General features: G+C 38.6%; 1 protein-coding gene across 4 annotated transcripts in view; it reads left to right on the forward strand.

Annotated features, from left to right (window-relative positions):
- LOC129948485 (axotactin) overlaps window positions 1-17965 on the forward strand; it is a 223923-nt gene that overhangs the window by 195254 nt on the left and 10704 nt on the right. The window contains exon 20 of one of the 4 annotated variants that reach the window (XM_056059500.1): window positions 4845-5287. The exons of the other annotated variants lie outside the window; for them this stretch is intronic. Coding sequence (XP_055915475.1) covers window positions 4845-5120 — 276 coding nt within the window. The 3' untranslated portion in view covers window positions 5121-5287. Of the gene's footprint in view, window positions 1-4844; window positions 5288-17965 lie in introns of those variants that run through there. 4 annotated transcript variants of the gene reach the window in all.

Consider the following 17965-nt stretch of genomic DNA (forward strand, 5'->3'; position numbering starts at 1 on the left):
CTTTTTGAAAACCCAACTTTTTTTTGGGAGGGGGTGGGGGTAACATATATCATCTAAGGGAAGAAAATTACTTAGGGCAAGTTTATTAATTTGTTGCGGCAAAAAAGGCTAATGGAGCGTATGTGTGAGGGTATAGCCGAGGCGAGAGGAAATATTCCAATGTGTATACCTAACTTCTCTGTGTTTGGTCGGAATGCTAATTATTAAAACTGAATTCATTCACGAATTTTGAAATGGTTTTTGTTAAGTAAAAAAGGAGTAAGTACGTAAAAGGACTAATAATAAAATGAAAAGCAAATTTGTGTGGGGTTGAATGACTGAGCTGAAAGGAATTTTTCAATTAGGTGCTTTTTAAAGTTGATCGTTTTCGTTTTGAATTTTTTTTTCGTTTTCATTTTCATTTTTGGGAAAATAATTTAATTTTAATTGATGCTGGCGGGTGTTTCGGAATCTGGAGATGTTGTGTAAAATGTTTTTTTTTTACATTCATTCTTAAATGAAAAATGTCTGATTATGAGATTCAAAACAATTTTGTTAAAAAAAAGTTTCAGATACATGTCTATTTTGTTTGTTATAAATAATATGATTGAAAAACAAAAATAAATTGAAATTTTAATTACTCTGTTTTATTTTTGTCACGGTACTGACATTTTAATTTTCAAAGTTAAAATGTTTCAAGCTTTGTGGAATTACAAAACCTATTTTTAACTTTTTTATCCACTTGGAATATTTTTGAACTGGAAATTTAGCACAAGATAAAGGCCTTGATTTGTACACTTTTCAAATGTATATTTTGTTTTTGGGAATTCTTTACGTAAGCTCTGTCTTTTGCGAAACCTCACAGAAAAAAAACCTAACGGTGTGAAATTGCATAATCTTTGTGACCAATCAAAGTTATTCTACCCAAAACTTCTCACACAATAAAAAAGGTCGTGATGTGTGGTTTACTGGCCGTGATCGTAAGAACCAACTATCGTCCAATGGTTGACCTTCTATCGATATATTCAGATCAGCATTTCCGAAAATCCAGGAATTAGTAATTGCCCAAAACTTGCAACTTTCTTGCCATGTCGAAGTTCTTGCTTTACCTCCTCGTGGTGGTGCCCGGGCAATGATTTCTGTATCCCTATGTATACTTAAGTAGGCTAAAATTACCAGGGCGAAGTTCCCTGACTCTTTAGCATAGGTTACGGAGATTAGCACTCTTCGTAACTGATCTCCATCCCGCTATGGAAACCGAAACCGAAATTAATGATAACTCGTTGACTATTGTACCCGGACAGAGATTGGTTCCTGGAATGTGAGGATGCTTCTAAACGCAGGGATTGAAGGTCCGCATAATGCCAGGTTCATCCAATTAAAGAAAGAATTCATGCGGTACATTATAGATATCTTGAGGCTAACCGAAGAGCAATGGTCGGGATCGGGCAAATACAAGTCATTGACGCGCACCACTATCCTGCTCTACTCTGGTCATGCGCCCGGAAGCACTCGAGAAGCTGGAGTTAGTTTACTCCTTATAAAAACGGCAGTCAGGAGCCTTTTTCCGTGGGAGGCTTATCAAAGCCTGGTTTCAGAGTAGAGTACGGCCCGTCACCATTATACAGTGTTCCGCTCCGACGAAGCTTGCATATGATTTAAAGAAAGAATGGTTTTACACTCAACCAGGATCCGTCTTTAACAACACACCCCCAGAGATATTATTTTGGTTAGGGGAGACTTCAATGCTAAGGTTGGGAGTTTCACAAACTGTGTAATAAAATTAGATGAGTATCGACAGCAAGCCTTCCAACCAAATTGATCGCTTCGCGAATAGTCGACGTCTTAGAAGCAGTCTCTTGGATGTTCGAAACAGAAGAGACGTTGACATTAGACTTGACCACCTGACCACCACTTTGTGATATCTACCCTAAGATTGCGTACAGCTGCAGCTCGAAGATCCAACTGAATAACACGAGCCCCCAAATTCAACATCGTTTGGAAACAACTACTGCTCTCCGAAGCGTCCACACAAACCAATCCCCGAATAGGACTCGATGAAATTCCCGCAGAGCTTTTAAAGGCAGCGCCAACGTCATCAAGCGAACTGCTTCATCTACTCATAAAAGAAGCCTGGACCACCGAAAGCTTCCCCCATGAGTGGAAAGGAATTATCGTTAAGCTCCCAATAAAAGTAGACAACTTGAGAGGAATTTGCGTTCTACCAGTCATTGCCAAAATAGTAGGAAAAGTTAGGTATACTGGAACGCATCAGAGAACACCTTGAGGCCACACTCAATGACGAACAACCAGGATTCCGCGGTTGATCCTCCTGTATTGATCACATCAACACCCTGCGGAATAAACAGTGAACAGTGCGTTAAAAATCGAGCACCACATAAACTTTCTGTTCAACGACTTCGAGAAGACCTTTGATAGCATCAACAGAGAGTACATCTGGTTAGCTTTGAGGAGGAGAGGCATCCCAGAAAAAAAATAGCATATGATGGATCCAATGGTAGGTTGTCAGATGATTTCGAAATCCTTAGCGGAGTCAGACAGGGCCAATATTGTTTTTGTTGGTGATAAGCGATGTACTGCGCGCAGCTATGTCAGATATCGGAGTGATCCAATGAAATTTGACATCCTATTTAAAGCACTTGGATTATGCGGACGATGTTTGCTTACTTTCTTATAAGATCATGGATCTCAATCAAATGATAAAAAGGTGTGGAGAGAGAAGCAGAAATTGTATAGCTGAAAATTAATCCCGCAAAATAAAAATGTTCAGCCTCGGAACCCCATCATCCTCTCAAATAAATATTTCCTCACAACCAGTGGAAAAAGTGGAGAGCTTTCAATACTTTGGAAGTATCGTCTCAATCGAAACGAAAACGACAAAAATGTCATCTGTCGCATCGGCAAAGCAAAAGCGGCGTTCGGTATGGAATAACGCTATCAACCCAAATATTCACACCACGGCAGATCATGGAAAAAACCCAGGAAATCGATACCCACCACCTCTTTATCGATTTTAAAGCCGCGTATGACCAATAGGGAAGAGCTCTACAGAGCATGTCTAGTTTTGGCATCCCTGTCAAACTTATCCGTTTGTGCAGAATGACGATGGAGAATACTCGCTGCTCTATCAAGGTCGGAAAAGATCTTACCGATTCATTTGATGTTAAAAAAGGTTTTAGACAAGGCGTTGCACTGTCATGCGACTTCTTCAACATCGTTCTGGAGAGAATTGTGCAAAATTCAACCGTCAACACTAGAGGCACAATCTTCCAAAGGTTCATCCAATTACTCGAATACGCAGATGATATTGACATAATTGGAAGATCAAAGCGTGATGTAAGTGGAGCCTTTTTGAGCATTTCGACGGAAGCGAAGAAGATGGGTTTAGTGGTAAATGAGGGCAAAACCAAGTAATGCTTCCATCAAAAACGGACATTGAACAACGATGTCTTGGACAAAACGTCACCATGGACAGCTATATTTTTGAAGTAGTTAAGGCCTTTGTCCAGGCACCGCTATTAAAACAGACAATAACTCTTGCAAATCACTGCTTCTTTGAACTTAGAATTCAATTGAGAAGTTAAGTCCTCTCTAAAATCACCATCTATAAGACACTCATCAACCCGGTTCTCATTTATGGCGCTGAGGCCTGGACCATGTCAAAGAAAGATGAGAGCGTCTTAGGATGCTTCGAGAGAAGAATTCTTCGGGTGATTTTTGGTCCCGTCTGCCAGATGGAGAATGGAGGAGAAGATATAACGACGAACTGTACGGGCTGTACAGCGACACTGACCTAGTTAGCAGAATTAAAGTCCAACGGCTTACGTTTCAGCCCGGAAGGTCTTCGAATCTTACCCCGAGGGACGGCGCAGTAGAGACCGCGACTCAGGTGTGTGAAGACCTCAACCAACTTGGCGTGCGAATCTGGAGACAGCTAGCTAGGAACCGAGCTGGCTGGAGACGCATGCTGGTTTAGGTTTAGGTCCGCCCCGGACTGTAGCGCCACCTTAAGTAAGTAACTCCATCAGCTTAAGAACAAAGCTACGACTGTTTCGCACAAATGTCGAATCAGTACTTCTTTATGGGTGTAGCACCTGGAAGGTTACTCCAGCCATTGTAAGGAAACTGCAAACCTTCGTAAATAGATGTTTTCGCAACATCCTAAGGATTTTCTGGTCAAACCGCATATCCAATGAGGTCCTTTATAGAAAGACAGGTCAGTAACCTATAGACTCTATTATACGAAGGCGTAAGTGGCAATGGATGAGACGTACCCTTCGAAAAGGTAACGACTGCATTGCAGACCAACCAATTCAGTGGAACCCGCATACACAAGAAAGGAAAAAGAGCTGGACGACCGAGAAGCACTTGGCGCAGGACAGTCGAGGAGGAATCAGCGTCAGTAGGAAGCTGAAACATATCTCCGGCAACCGCACACGATGGCGCGTAGGCGTATTAGAGGCCCTATGCCTCTTAAGGGTTTCCGAATGGACCTAACAGCTCTGAGGACTTAAGTAAGTATTTTCAAAAATATATTTTTAACCAACGACTAGACTATTATGACACTTCGAATGACAGCTGACTTTGACAGCTGAGAAGCAAAAACTTTTGTAATTGATTGCAAGTAATGAATATTTTTAATATATTTTTATGTAAAGCATGTTATTCTAATAAAAATTTATAATAAAAATTATGAAAAGCATGAAATTTATAAACGAAATCCAAGCAAGAAGCCGCATTTGCCTGATATTGTAGAAAAAAAGCACACAAGGCATGATTTTTCTAAGAACATAAACTTTCAAAAAAAATGTATTCTTAAAATCCTAAATTCTATATCCACTCAGCCAAAGGTTCATGTCAAATTTGACAATCAACCATCATCAGCTCGTCCAAGGAGCCGTCAAGTATCCTGGGGACCTCCACCAGTTGCTCAAGACAATGTCAATCAGTTGCCCTTCAAAATCGATGAAAGTGCCGATGATGTTGACATCGAAGATGATAAAAATCCAATTGAATCTAATACAGAAACTTTAACTGTGCCAAATGAAAGACGTTCTCAAAATGCCCTAACCACAACAAATGGTCATTGCAGTCCGACCTTAGTAAGGCGAACCTCATAGCATTTTTTTTTGTAAATTTCTATACTCATCGTATTTTTGTTAAAACGTGTGTGTTTGTGTTGTATATACTTTTGTGATATAAATAAATAAAAATGTATTTTGCTTAAACAATATAGAAGTGAGAAGAAACAAGTCAGAAATAAAATTTAAACAGTTTTTTGAAATAAGCATTATAAGATGGCATTTTTCATATGTGTCAAACACCTCCAAGACTGCTGTGAACTACTGACATTGATGCCCTACATACAGAATTATATAAATTCAAACCTTTGCTCCTTCATTAATTAAATTAAGTCAACGAAATGGTAAAACATTTTAAATTAAATTCAGAACGTGCATCCTTTTTTAAAGCAAGTCATATCGTTTTAGAATGTTAGGTAGGGAAGTTGTACATATTTTTGACGATTCGAATGTTGCGCCACGCCACCAGTGATGTCCCAAAAACTTTCAGACCTTCCTCTGCATCCATAGAACCCCATCGCTTGCACTAGGAGTATACCCAAAAAAGTCTAAGAGGAAACTAAATTAAATGCAACAAATTAAAATCCATGTCAAGTGTTCACACGTGAACTAGTAAACGCTTGTTGGGCTTGTGACTTGTACTTGTGCCTATACGATATATGCTTGTGAGTCCTCCTTGGGTATGCATCTCAACGCAAAAACATTCAGCTTCCTGATTCAGCCTACATTTTAGCAACAACTTAACCTCTATAAGCACATACGAGTAATATAGCTAGCCTCTGTTTTTCTCTAAATGCATGTTAGGTTAGCAAAGGAGCGTACTTACTATACGAGTATACCAAGGAGCAAGGATGAGGAAGAAAATAGAAGGAACAAAAAAAAAACTACTACTACGCGAAAGAACTTAGTCCTAGAAAATATACAATCCGACAATATTCTTTGTAGAACATAACCTCTAAATTTCAAACGAAAACTATTGCATTCTCCTGCCATGTAGGTGATGCAAGAGGGCCGTGCACTTCCATTAGTGCACACACCGCCTCACACACGATTGTCGAATGCAACAAAAATAGTTTTATGCACTAGCAACAACGGTAACAGCAGCACAAGCAGTTGAAGATGGATATAATATGACGAGCTCTGATGTGTACAGTGCATACGTTGTATAACGTCCTCTGTGTTTTACTCCCAAGGACATCCAACAACACCCATCATTGTTGGCGCGGTGAAGAGCACTCGTTATGTTATGGGAGCTTTTATAAAAGTTAATGCATGCATTTATTGTTTATGAAGTGATGCCTACTTTAACTTCAGTGTATAACAACAAAAAGTATGCAACTTTTTACTGCAGATCCTCATCATCAACATCAGCAGTAGCAGCATCATCATCGTATGGTTGTATGTGTGTACATTAATAAAATGCAAAAGTAAACTACCAAACTTATATATGAACAAATATTTTTTATAAAATATGAAAGAAATTTCGTCAACATTTTACCAAAGCCCTTGAAAAGCATTAACGAAAAATGTTTACACAAAACTTAGAGGGTTGGTTTTTTGTATTTTCCTTTTTGTGTGTGTGTTTTTTTTTTTTTTGTTCATTTCCAGGTGAAACACGGTATCATTTTATAAATCAAGGACACGCAAAACTCTTGGAGATATCTTTTCTCTGTTGTTTAAGGACTCTGAAGGAAAATGGAATGATTTTTTGTGTGTTGAGTTTAATAGCAGGCTTGTCATGAGCATTTCTATGAAATTTTAAAAAAGTTTATCCTTGGGGATTTGTGCGTATAACAAGAAAACATATGTGATAGGTCCTTAAGGACTTAGAAACTGTTTCAAGATTTTACATATTACTTTAAGGAAATTTAATATAAGTTGATGGGAAAGCAAATGATAAAGCCCCAATAGCTTCAAGTTGTTTTCAAACCAATTACAAAATCTGACATTGATATCTTATGTTTTTTTTTTAATTTGAATCATCCTGTCGGTATATTGTAAGCGTTTTTATCTTTAATCTCCTTATAACTTCAATATATGGGCAAAAATCATCTGTCTTCTTAAGACATTTTTTTTTGATATACAGGGTTATCCATTTTATGGTTTCAAAAGTAAACGTACATAAAACATAAAGTATTTTATTTTTTTCATGATATTTTTATTTTTATCTACACTAATATTATAAAGAGGAAAGATTTGTATTTTTGTATGTAACGAATAAACTCAAAAAGTGCTGGACCGAGTAACATAGGCTATATTTAGTACTATGTTACAGGGGCGAACGCAGGTAGGGGTTTTTCATTCATATAGGTAGATAGAAATGGCGATCTCAAGGCAACCTAGCCTGAGATCCAATTAGCGCTGTTGTGCGCCGTTTTGATACCAAAAACTCGTTTGACCTTTGATTGAAAGGGATAGATTGATAGAGAAGCTTCATAGCGATTATGTTAGAGCCATTTTGTCGCATTGAGAAAAAAGATTAGGTCTCTAATCTTTGTCTCAGATAGCTCATCAAGTTCGTGAAAGAATGCTTTTCCAAAGTGTTTGCGAAAGCAGGACATTTGCAGAGGAAATGGATTATCGTTTCACTTTCTCTTTGGTCACTACAGCTACGGCAAAAGCTATTGTAAGAGATACCCAACTTCTCTGCATGAACTCCTATAGGCCTATAGGCTCATCGCGACATTGCTGGACCAATTTAGATGAGGATGTGGCCGAGCTAATGGCTTTGACAGCTGCCTGACTGTCTGTAAAGATAGCCGCATTTCGGTTTTGGTTTGGACTTTGTTTAAGTATCTTAAATACCTCATCTCTTAAAAACGCTAGCAAAGTCTGGAAGCTTTAAGGATTTAGCTGCAGTTAGGAACTCAGAAAAGATGCCAGAACCATCTTTGAGCCATCAGTAAAGATGGTTGTGTCGAAACCTAGCGACACGATGTCATGCTGAGGGAATCATTTTCGTTGTGTTGCTGTGACCATAAGGTTTTGACAACCAGCTATTTGATTCCTTCAGCCTAATAGCGCTGCAGGAAACTATGTATTTAATAAAAAGGTCGATTGGTAGAAGATCCAAAATAACTTTTAAGGCGTCCGTTGGGCAAGTACGCATGGCCCCCGTGGTGCCCACGCAAGCTGTTCTCTGAACCTTCTTTAGCTTATTAATATTATAGGCTTTGCTAAGAGCAGGCCACCACACAATCGAACCATATGTTAAGATTGTACGTACTGCGGCTGTGTTCGTCCATAAAATCATCTTCGACTGAAGTCCCTACTTTTTGCCAAAACTCCGTACTTCAATATTTAGTTTAGGGTCGAGTATAACTCCCAAATATTTTGCACTATAAGACAATGAAAGGATTTGACCGTTGAGTCGAGGTAGCGTGAAGGGCGGTACTTTTGTTTTGTTTTACTTTGGTTAACTCCTAGTCCACAACTCGTGGCCCAGCTACTAACTTTCTTCAAAGCTGACTCCATGATTTCACTTATCACAAAGGTGTACTTTCCTGACACCAATAGCACCAAATCATCCGCATAGGCTACCACCTTCACTCCACATCTCTCTAAATTAACAAGAATTGTATCCATGGCCAGAAGAGGCGAAAGGACACCACCCTGGGGGTCTCCCCTACTCACGTGTTTTGTTGCGATTGTATTGCCTAGAGTGGCTCGAATCTTCCTATCGCTGAGAAGGTATCGAGAGTAAATTCTTTATAATATATTGTTTTTTCTACAGTACGCACTACCTAATGGAGGGCAGTCTCCGTAGATTTGCCCTTAATATAAGCATGCTGAGAGCTTTCGAGAGGTCGTCCAACTAGGATTTCTCTAATATGGTAATCAAGAATGCGCTTCAAGGTTTTAAGGACAAAAGATGTTAAGCTTATTGGTCTGAAATCCTTCGCGGATTCGTGACCTCGCCAACCCACTTTCGGGATAAAAACTACATCCTTTAAAAATTTGTTCCAACTATGGAGCTGCCACATCATGCAACTTTTGAAGCATAACTGCTTCCGCTAACAACATCGTCAACCTCGACATTATCATCAGATTTGTCGGTGTCTATTCCCCGACTCTGCAGAATTTTAATTTTGGCATTCCTTATGTCAAAACTAAGTTTCCTTTTGTGGGGCTTTTCGAGAGCCCCTAGACTTTCCTCGCTAATCCTCAGAAGGTAAGAGGTGCCGGCCGGTCTTCTGCGGTTCTTCTGCCTTTACTATCTTATCAGATCCTGTCCACTTGGCTTTATGCTCATGAGCGGCAGCCAAATGCGAGTCTTTGGTTGTCTAGGGATTTCCTCAGATGGGATAAGCTTGAGGTTCAAGCATTCCCAGTCATTGCTAACCTTAGCAATGCTTTCACTAAGGAAATCCCTAGAAAACCTGTCCACACACTTGATTACACTGTACCCCCTGAGCATCTCGCCAGAGTCAAAACTAGGGTAGGGGCCCTCACTGTTTGATATAGTGTATGAAAACACCATCCCAGAGAGCTTGCCCTCGATAGAGTACCACAAGTTCTGCAGACCTTTGCTGTTTGTGGAGAGCTCATCCACAACTGCTACTTGGATGTCATCCCTGACAACCAGAGATGGCAGAAATGCGATTTTATTTATTTACTACATTTGTTACGTCTGCTACATAAATGAGGTAGTTAATGTAGTTAAATGTAGTTAACGTAGTGAAATGTAGCAGACGTAGCGGAAGACGTCAAAACGTAGTTTTAAATGTCCATTTAACCACCAAATTGACAAATTGCATCGAAAAGCTAACTGTGAAAGTGTGAAAAACTAACTCTCGAAAATTCGGAACAGGCTTAACCAAGAACATTCCAAAAACTTCGAATTCTTTGATTTAGTTCATTTACGTTTATCCAATTAACTACACGTAGTTTACCGAGTAGATTACCTGACGTAATCTACTCCGCCATCTCTACTGACAACCTCACTAACGCCTGTTATGCTTTTAAGAAATTAAAGTCCTCCCAATATGTGTTATGGTACAAGACCATTGATCAAAGAATTAAAAGATAATGTGATTGTTGCAACTATCATTACGGGTCCTGCGGTCGGTCAGCTCGCTCATGTTCCGCGGATCCCGATTATTATAGTTATTTGTCGTGAGGCTGAAAATTAATTCCATCAAAACAAAAATGATCAGCCTCGGAACCCGACCATCCTCTCAAATAAATATTTCCTCACAACCGGTGGAAAAATTGGAGAACTTTCAATACCCTTAAGTATCGTTTGCATCGAAAACAGACAAAAACAAGACGTCATCTGCTGTATCGGCAAAGCAAAAGCGGCTTCGGTATGCTGTCGCAAATTTGGAGGAATAACGCTATCAGCTTAAGAATAAAGCTACGACTTTTTCGCACAATCTTCAGCTCGCTCATGTTCCGCGGATCCCGATGATACCAACTGATTTGCCCATATCTTTTAAAAGATTACAATTCCCTTTAAAAATATCCTTTACCCTAACAATAAATAAATCCCAGGGACAACATTTTTCCATAGTTGATTTCGACTTAAGGAAAGAGAGTTTTTCTCACTGGCAATTGTATGTGACACTTTCTCGAGTAGAATCTTCTGAAAATCAATACGTTTTGTTGCCACCTACAAATACCACAGCCAACGTAGTGTTCATTGAGGCTTTAAGATAAGCATACAAGTGTTTCCTAATTAAGTGATTCATGGTCGTTTTAATTAGCATGCTTATAACTTAAATATCTGTACCTATTTATGTCTACCCGTGCGAATCCGGGACGGGCCGCTAGTTTATTATAAAGTTTGACATTCTGTGTGAAACAATCCATCATTTAAATGACCACCACTCGAATCGTTCTAAGCATCGATTTTTTGTAAGTAATTTTCGGACACTTTTTGACACAATTTTAATTTTAACTTGACGAATGTTGGGTTTTAAGTGCTCAAGATCTAAAAGTTTATCTGCATAAACACAGTCTTTCAAGTACTTTACTTTACTTACTTACTTACAAAAAAAAGTTCAGCTGTGTCAAATTGCTTGATCTTGGTGGCCAGTTGATATCGCCAGCGGCCAGAAAATGTCTCTTGCAATAAAGCTATATTTGCTCAAGTTGTGTGGCATGTGGCAACGTCTTTTTGAACCCACATATTCTCCAAGTCCTATTCGTCAATAGCTACAGAAAAAAGTCGGTTATCATATGCCCATAACACTCCAAATTGTCGGTGACAGTCGTTCCAGAGTCGTTTTCGAATAAGTTAGGTCCAATCAGAGCTCCGGACCAAAAAGCGCACCAAACAGTGATTTTTTGTGGATGTAATAACTTAGGAATTTCAGAGCTCTAAATACTACAATTTCGTTTACCCAACTAGTGAGAAATATGCTTCGTCGCTGAAGACATTTTTTTTTTCAAAAAATCGCCGTCCCCCGCCTCCTGTTGTTCAAGCACCCATTCGACGTATCTACCACACTATATATGTGTAAGCTGGACTTTATATGTGTAAAGGTATAGATCCAAATACAAAATACGCCATAATGTGCCGTAAGACAGTCATAACTTCTGAGAACGACGAGGAATCGACACATTCGGGTCTTTGAATATTCTCAATCTATGTACGTTATCTCCTTCATGCTATCCCAATCGTCTTAGTCGAGTTTTTGGGAAAAAAATTGAATCCAAATTGAATATAATCGCAAACAAAATTGACCAGCACTTTCAAAACAACTATAAAAAGCGAATTGGATGAAATTTCGAGCACTTTTGATGAACGATTTAAGGAAATTGAAAACAACTTTGATTTGCGTCCAACAGCTCAACGTTAGATATGGTTTGGGGGCATCTTCAGAATAGGGCGCAGACAACGGTTAACGAAAACTGGTAGTCTGCTCGAGATTTTGACAAAGCATTTACATGTTTCAGAAGTATATAACAGCACTGATTTGACGTTGGATTCGAAGAGTTTCAACTTAGTGAGTAGCGCTATTTTGTTAGAGTTTCACACAGGAGAAAGGATTCCAAATGCACCAAGGGCTTGTTTTAATCTACTGTTAACATCCAGGTCCGTTCCGTCATCGAAAGCTATAAAACTTCCCAGATAATTAAACTGCTCGACCTCCTCTATGATCCCCTTCCTTAGAATAACTTGTGTGCTTTGGCCCGTGGTCATTACTTTGGTCTTATTTGTGTTAATCCTTAAGCCAGCCAATTCTCCATTCAATTGCAGCGAATGACACATCTCATGTAAGCCTGAAGTGTTGTTTGCCATGAGACATATATTGTCAGCATAGTCTATGTGGCTAAGCTTATCAAACAGACTCCAATGGATACCGTGTCTTTCTTTGTACCCATCGTAGCAGTCATCACATCGTCAATCGCCAGCAAAAACAGAATTGGGGATAAGACATCTCGTTGTGTCACTCCTTGACGCACATCGAAGGAGTCAGAAATCTGTCCATTGTGCAACACAAAACACCTTGCGTTGTTGTACGATTCTTTAATAACAGCGACAATTTTCTCAGGGATTCCTCACGCAATAAGCGATCTTCAGATGCATTCACGATTGACCCGATCAAACGCCTTCTCAAAATATACAATCATAAGGTACAGCAGTGATTGGTACTCCGATGATTGTTCGAGTATACTTCTCAAGGTGTTGATGTGGTCGACGCACGATCGGGCACTGCGAAACCCCATCTTTTGAGGGTATAGACTCGATCTTGGACTTAATCCTACACAAAATACGGGAAGCTGCCTCAGTGTCTGCTTTTAGGAATTCTGCGGGAATACCATCAAGTCCAGCTGCTTTGTTTTTCTTTAGAAGATGTATCGCATTACTTACTTGTTGGGGGGCTGTTGTCAATACCCCTAGAAGATCTGCACATGTTTTTTAAATGTGGATTCAATTCTGCGTTATGGTCATCATTTAGCACCGCACCAAAGTGCTTCTTCCATCTTTTGTAGCTGATCTTCTATCGTCACTAAAAGGTTTCCGTTAAAATCTAACACTGGATGGTTAGTGTTAGTGCTACTACGCTGTCCGACAATGTCCTTAGTGACATACATACTTTATGTATGTAGTGATACTTTCATTGGCACGAGTGAAACGATGGTGCACAGGTCTTACAATATCTGTAATCAATCCAGTTTCCTTAAATTTCTTCACAATTTTCCAAATTGCTTGCGTAGTTTGGAGGATTATTTAAACCATAATTTCCTCTTAAAGCACGATATCAGGCTATGACAGAATCAGCCATTTTTTTTAGTCTCTTTTAAAAATTTGTATGCGTTGCGATAGTTAATCTCCTTTTTCGTCAATGCCAAACTTTCAACTAAGCAAACATTGGTTTAACAACTCTTAGTTTGATAGATGTCGAATAATTATAGTCCTATACTTTTGAAACCCCTTAAAAATAACCCATGACGATAAATGTTTAAATTAGTAATATTTGATATGAAAATCGCTCAAGAACCTAGAACTTTAAATTTTTGTCTTGATTGTTTGGACTGTTAAGAATCCAGTTTCTTTTTCGTAGAAAATGATCTTATAGTTCCACTACTTTCCACCAAACTGTCACTTTCTCTGGATGCATCGGCTTCTGGACAAAAACGTGATCAATTCCTTACCCCCAGGTGCTGCGGTGTAGAACCCGTGGCATGATGGTTAGTGCATAGGACAGTCCAGCAAGAGATCTTGGGTTCAATCAATTGCTGCCTCTTGCGAGATATTGACAAATCCTCGAAGACAATTTTTTTTTTCATGAAAAGACCTTTCTCAATTTAGTCGTTCGATTTTGACATACAAACTGTAGAGGAATGCTTGTGACCGTTAAAATATGATACTGACTTTCTGACAAGATTTCGAATAAGAAACAACTGTCAGTATAAAGATAACCTATGATTTAAAGAGTAACCACTTGATGGCTTACCCTGTTCAGTGTTGCAGGCTTTATAGAAGTTGTATTTGCTACACAAAAATACTGTCTTTTATGTCCTATTAGCCTTGGAATTGCACTGAATTTATGCTCCGTTTACATATGCATACAATATTAATTTTATTGCCTAACCTGTATGACCGTAAATTTATTCACATTCAAGCCGTATGCGTATGTTGAATTTCTTATTCAATTTCAAAATCATATTATAGCTAATCAATTCTCCTTGGCATCACAAGTGGTTTTGACGTTTACGAATAAAAATTAAAAAAAAAAATCAAAACAAAAAACATTCAAAAATATTTCAACCAAAAAAAAAACCATCGAGATCATTCATATCAAACTTAATGACGCCCTTGAACCTTGAACGCTTTTTAATCCCTAAAAACCAACACACAAGTTAACCCAGATTTTTTTTACGAAAGCATTAACATGAATCATTCAACAACCATTAACAGACCTATTCAGCAATTCAGCATCAGCATCCTGCCTGAATGGTGAAATCATTCACTTTTCTAATTGCCAAGAGTTTGAGTTGTTGTTGATGTTGAATGGTGGATGACGATGATGATGACTATGATGACGATGATGGCAACCATTTTATTTATTTTTTTCCATTTCTCCATTTTTCGTTCCACATTATAATATTTTCAAAAGAATACGCTGTTCTAAGCATAGAGTGTCTATTTAAAGTTCAAGTTTGACATTTCCTGCCCCCATTTTGAAATACAATAAAAAGCCATCATGGCCTCCTCGACCTATTACAATACAAAAAAGAAAATGAAAACAACAAAAACAAAACTCACAGCAAAATAAGCGCGCGGAACAACAACAATAATAACAACAACAACAAATGCAAACACTGAACTAAAAGAGACCAAAAGTAGCACAACTTCGGGATGGAAAACTTTCAATTTTCAAACATCGAGCTCGAGCTCAATGTGTTGTGTTAGTATCTATAGATATAGAGCGATAACAGGCCCGTGCCGTGCCACAACCGCACCATTCTCTAGCCCCTTTCCTTCCCGTTTCCACATTGTCGACAGTCGAGTCGACAGCTATAATACGGTTCGTCACTCAAAGCGGCAACAGGCAGAGAGAGCATTTAATGTTACAACACTCAACAGATTGGCACTTGAAGGACTCATATTTACACAAAAGTTAATGGCTTTTAAGTTGTGAACACAATTTTTCGTTTGTTTTTCCGTTATTTCCGTTGTGCCATTGTGTATGTACTATATAACTGTATTTATATATGAATTATGGTATAGAGAGGTAACTGCTATGCACGTTTATGTGTGTGTGATTTTTTTTTTGTGTTTAATGGACGTCACGGATAAATAGGTTTTTTATTTTTTTTTTGGTAGCTATTTTCTTTTAGTTGAGTTTTGCATTTTTTTCTGTCAAGTGTAACATGAGTTTAAATATTTATATAAAATAAAAATTATTAAAATTGATGCTTTTGTCCTTTGCATACATTTTATGTAGGTTAGATTATATTTTGGATATTGGAGATTTTTTGAATTTCAATCTTGGGTAAGACATTCAAGATGGTTGACAATTTTTGTTGCGTTATTTTTTCTTTGTTTTTCTTGTATTTTTTCGGCCCTGAAAACATCCGGAAGAAAGACAGAATGTATAGTTCTCATTATTTAATATTACATGACGTGCCCCGGAAACACTCCATTAAAGCAAATAACCAGAAATATGTTACCATACCCATAAGGAAGTAGGAGCACAGGGTGTTATCGATTTTATTTCGGTTTTTAAAAATCTAAACATTTTGAAAAACCTTCAAAAAAATAGGATACAATTTTGCAGTTAAATAAAACCAATTGAAATAGAGCAACTTTTGAACACTGACCTTATTTCAACCAATGCTTGGTGAGAGGCTACGTGTTATATTCAAAGTAAATATGGGTGTTTTTCGTCTTGGGCAAATATGTGGGGTTGTTTCTCAAAATACTTTGGTCTTATTTCACTTTGCCAACTGTCATTATCTGTGTGGTTTAAGACCAGGAAAGTCCTGACTCAATTAAACATTCACATTACGGCAGATCCTGGAAAACGGAAGAACATCAAATCGACACCCACCATCTTTTCATCGATTGGGTTTGTTTCTCAAAATACTTTGGTCTTATTTCACATTTCGGCAGATCCTGAAAAAACAGAATAACATCAAATCGACACCCACCATCTTTTCATCGATTCCAAGACCGCATATGACAGCATCTACAGGGACTAGCTGTACAGAACCATGTCTAGTTTTGGCATCTCTGCTAAACTCGTCCGTTTGTGCAGGAGAATTCACGATGCTCCATTAAGGTTGGAAATAACTTAACAAAATCTTTCGATGTCAAAAAAGGTTTTAGACAAGGTGATGCGCTGTTAGGTGATTTCTTTAACATCGTACTTGAAGAATAGTGCAGAGATCACACGTCAACACTAGAGGCACTATCTTTTAAAAGTCTGCCAATTACTACCATATTCTGATGACATTGACATAAGCGGAAGAACTCAGCGTGATGTCAATGGGGCTTTTGTGAGTTTTGAAGCAGAGGCGGCAAAAATGGGTTTAACGGTTAATGAGGGCAAAACAAAATACATGCTGTCGTCAAGAAACAACCTACAACACCGATGATGTTTCGGTCAAAACGGCACCATTAACAAACGTAACTTTGAGGTAGGCAAGGACTTCGTCTACCTAGGCACCGCTATAAACTCAGCAAACAGCACCAGCGCTTAGATCAAACGAAGAATAACGCTTTTTCTTTGGGCTAAGAAAGCAATTGAGTGGCAAAGCTCTCTCTCGAAGAACCAAAGTGTCACTATATAAGGTCCACATTATCCCCGTCATGCTGTACGATGCAGAAGCATGGACTATGACAAAAACGGATAAAATCACCTTGGATCGTTTCGAAAGAAAAGTTCTTTGTGTGATCTACAGTCCCGTAGGGAAGTGGAGGAAAATATGGAACGACGACCTGTATGGGCTGTACATCGACGTAGACTTAGCCAGAAGCCAAAAGTCCATCGACGAAGATGGCTGGATCACATGGAAACCAATGCTCCGGCCCGTACAGTCTTCGAATTCACACCCACAGGTCCTAGTTCACACAGGACTGTAGCACAATCTTAAGCAAGTAAGTAACTGCTAAAGATTTGGCTTATTTCACTTCATCAAAATGCAATATGGCCAACTGCTTAAAATGAATCATTTTCAAAGATCCTAAATTGAGAGGCAAACGTGGGTAAAAAAAATTACCTTATGACAACTCCAAAAAAAAAAGTAATCGAATTTGAAATGATCTCCAAGCAATCACCGTGGAATGATGGTTACTGTGTTGGACTGTCATGCCAAAAGTCTTCGGTTCAATCTTTGTTTGTGCCATCAAAAGCTTTTTTCTTACGGGTACTGGCTCTTGCGAGGAATTGACAAATTCTCCAAGAATAATTCTTGTGTTGAAAAGGGCTTTCTCAAGTTATTATTTTAGGATCTTTAACTAGTCAGAGTCACTATGCTTCCTCGATAGTGACGTTGACGCCAGCGCTGATAAGATTACAAGTTTAATTCTCCAGGAAATGAGAACTTTTATCCCGAATAGGGTTAAAAGCATCAGACCTAACGAAAACGCATGGTTCGATGCGAGCTGTTAAGAGGTTATTAGGGTTAAGAAGGTAAGTTTCCGTTCCTTTAAAGCCAATCCAACTGAGGTAAAAAGGATTAAGTTCAAGCAAGTCAGGAAAGTCTGCAACGCTCATATTCGACGGACCTAATTTTTCCATGGCGAAAAATTAAAGTAAAAAATACTGCAATATCCCAAAGGCAGTAAAAATTGTTGGTCATTTGTAAGAAATATGATGAATTCTTCCTCTTCCTCGGTTCCTACGCTCGTTGTGAATGACACACCATTTGTTAGCTAATATGCATAAATCCGCTTGTCTGGATGATAACCTCGCTATTGATCTTAA

The sequence above is a fragment of the Eupeodes corollae genome, chromosome 2 (genome assembly GCF_945859685.1).
Source record: "Eupeodes corollae chromosome 2, idEupCoro1.1, whole genome shotgun sequence".
Lineage (NCBI taxonomy): Eukaryota > Metazoa > Arthropoda > Insecta > Diptera > Syrphidae > Eupeodes > Eupeodes corollae.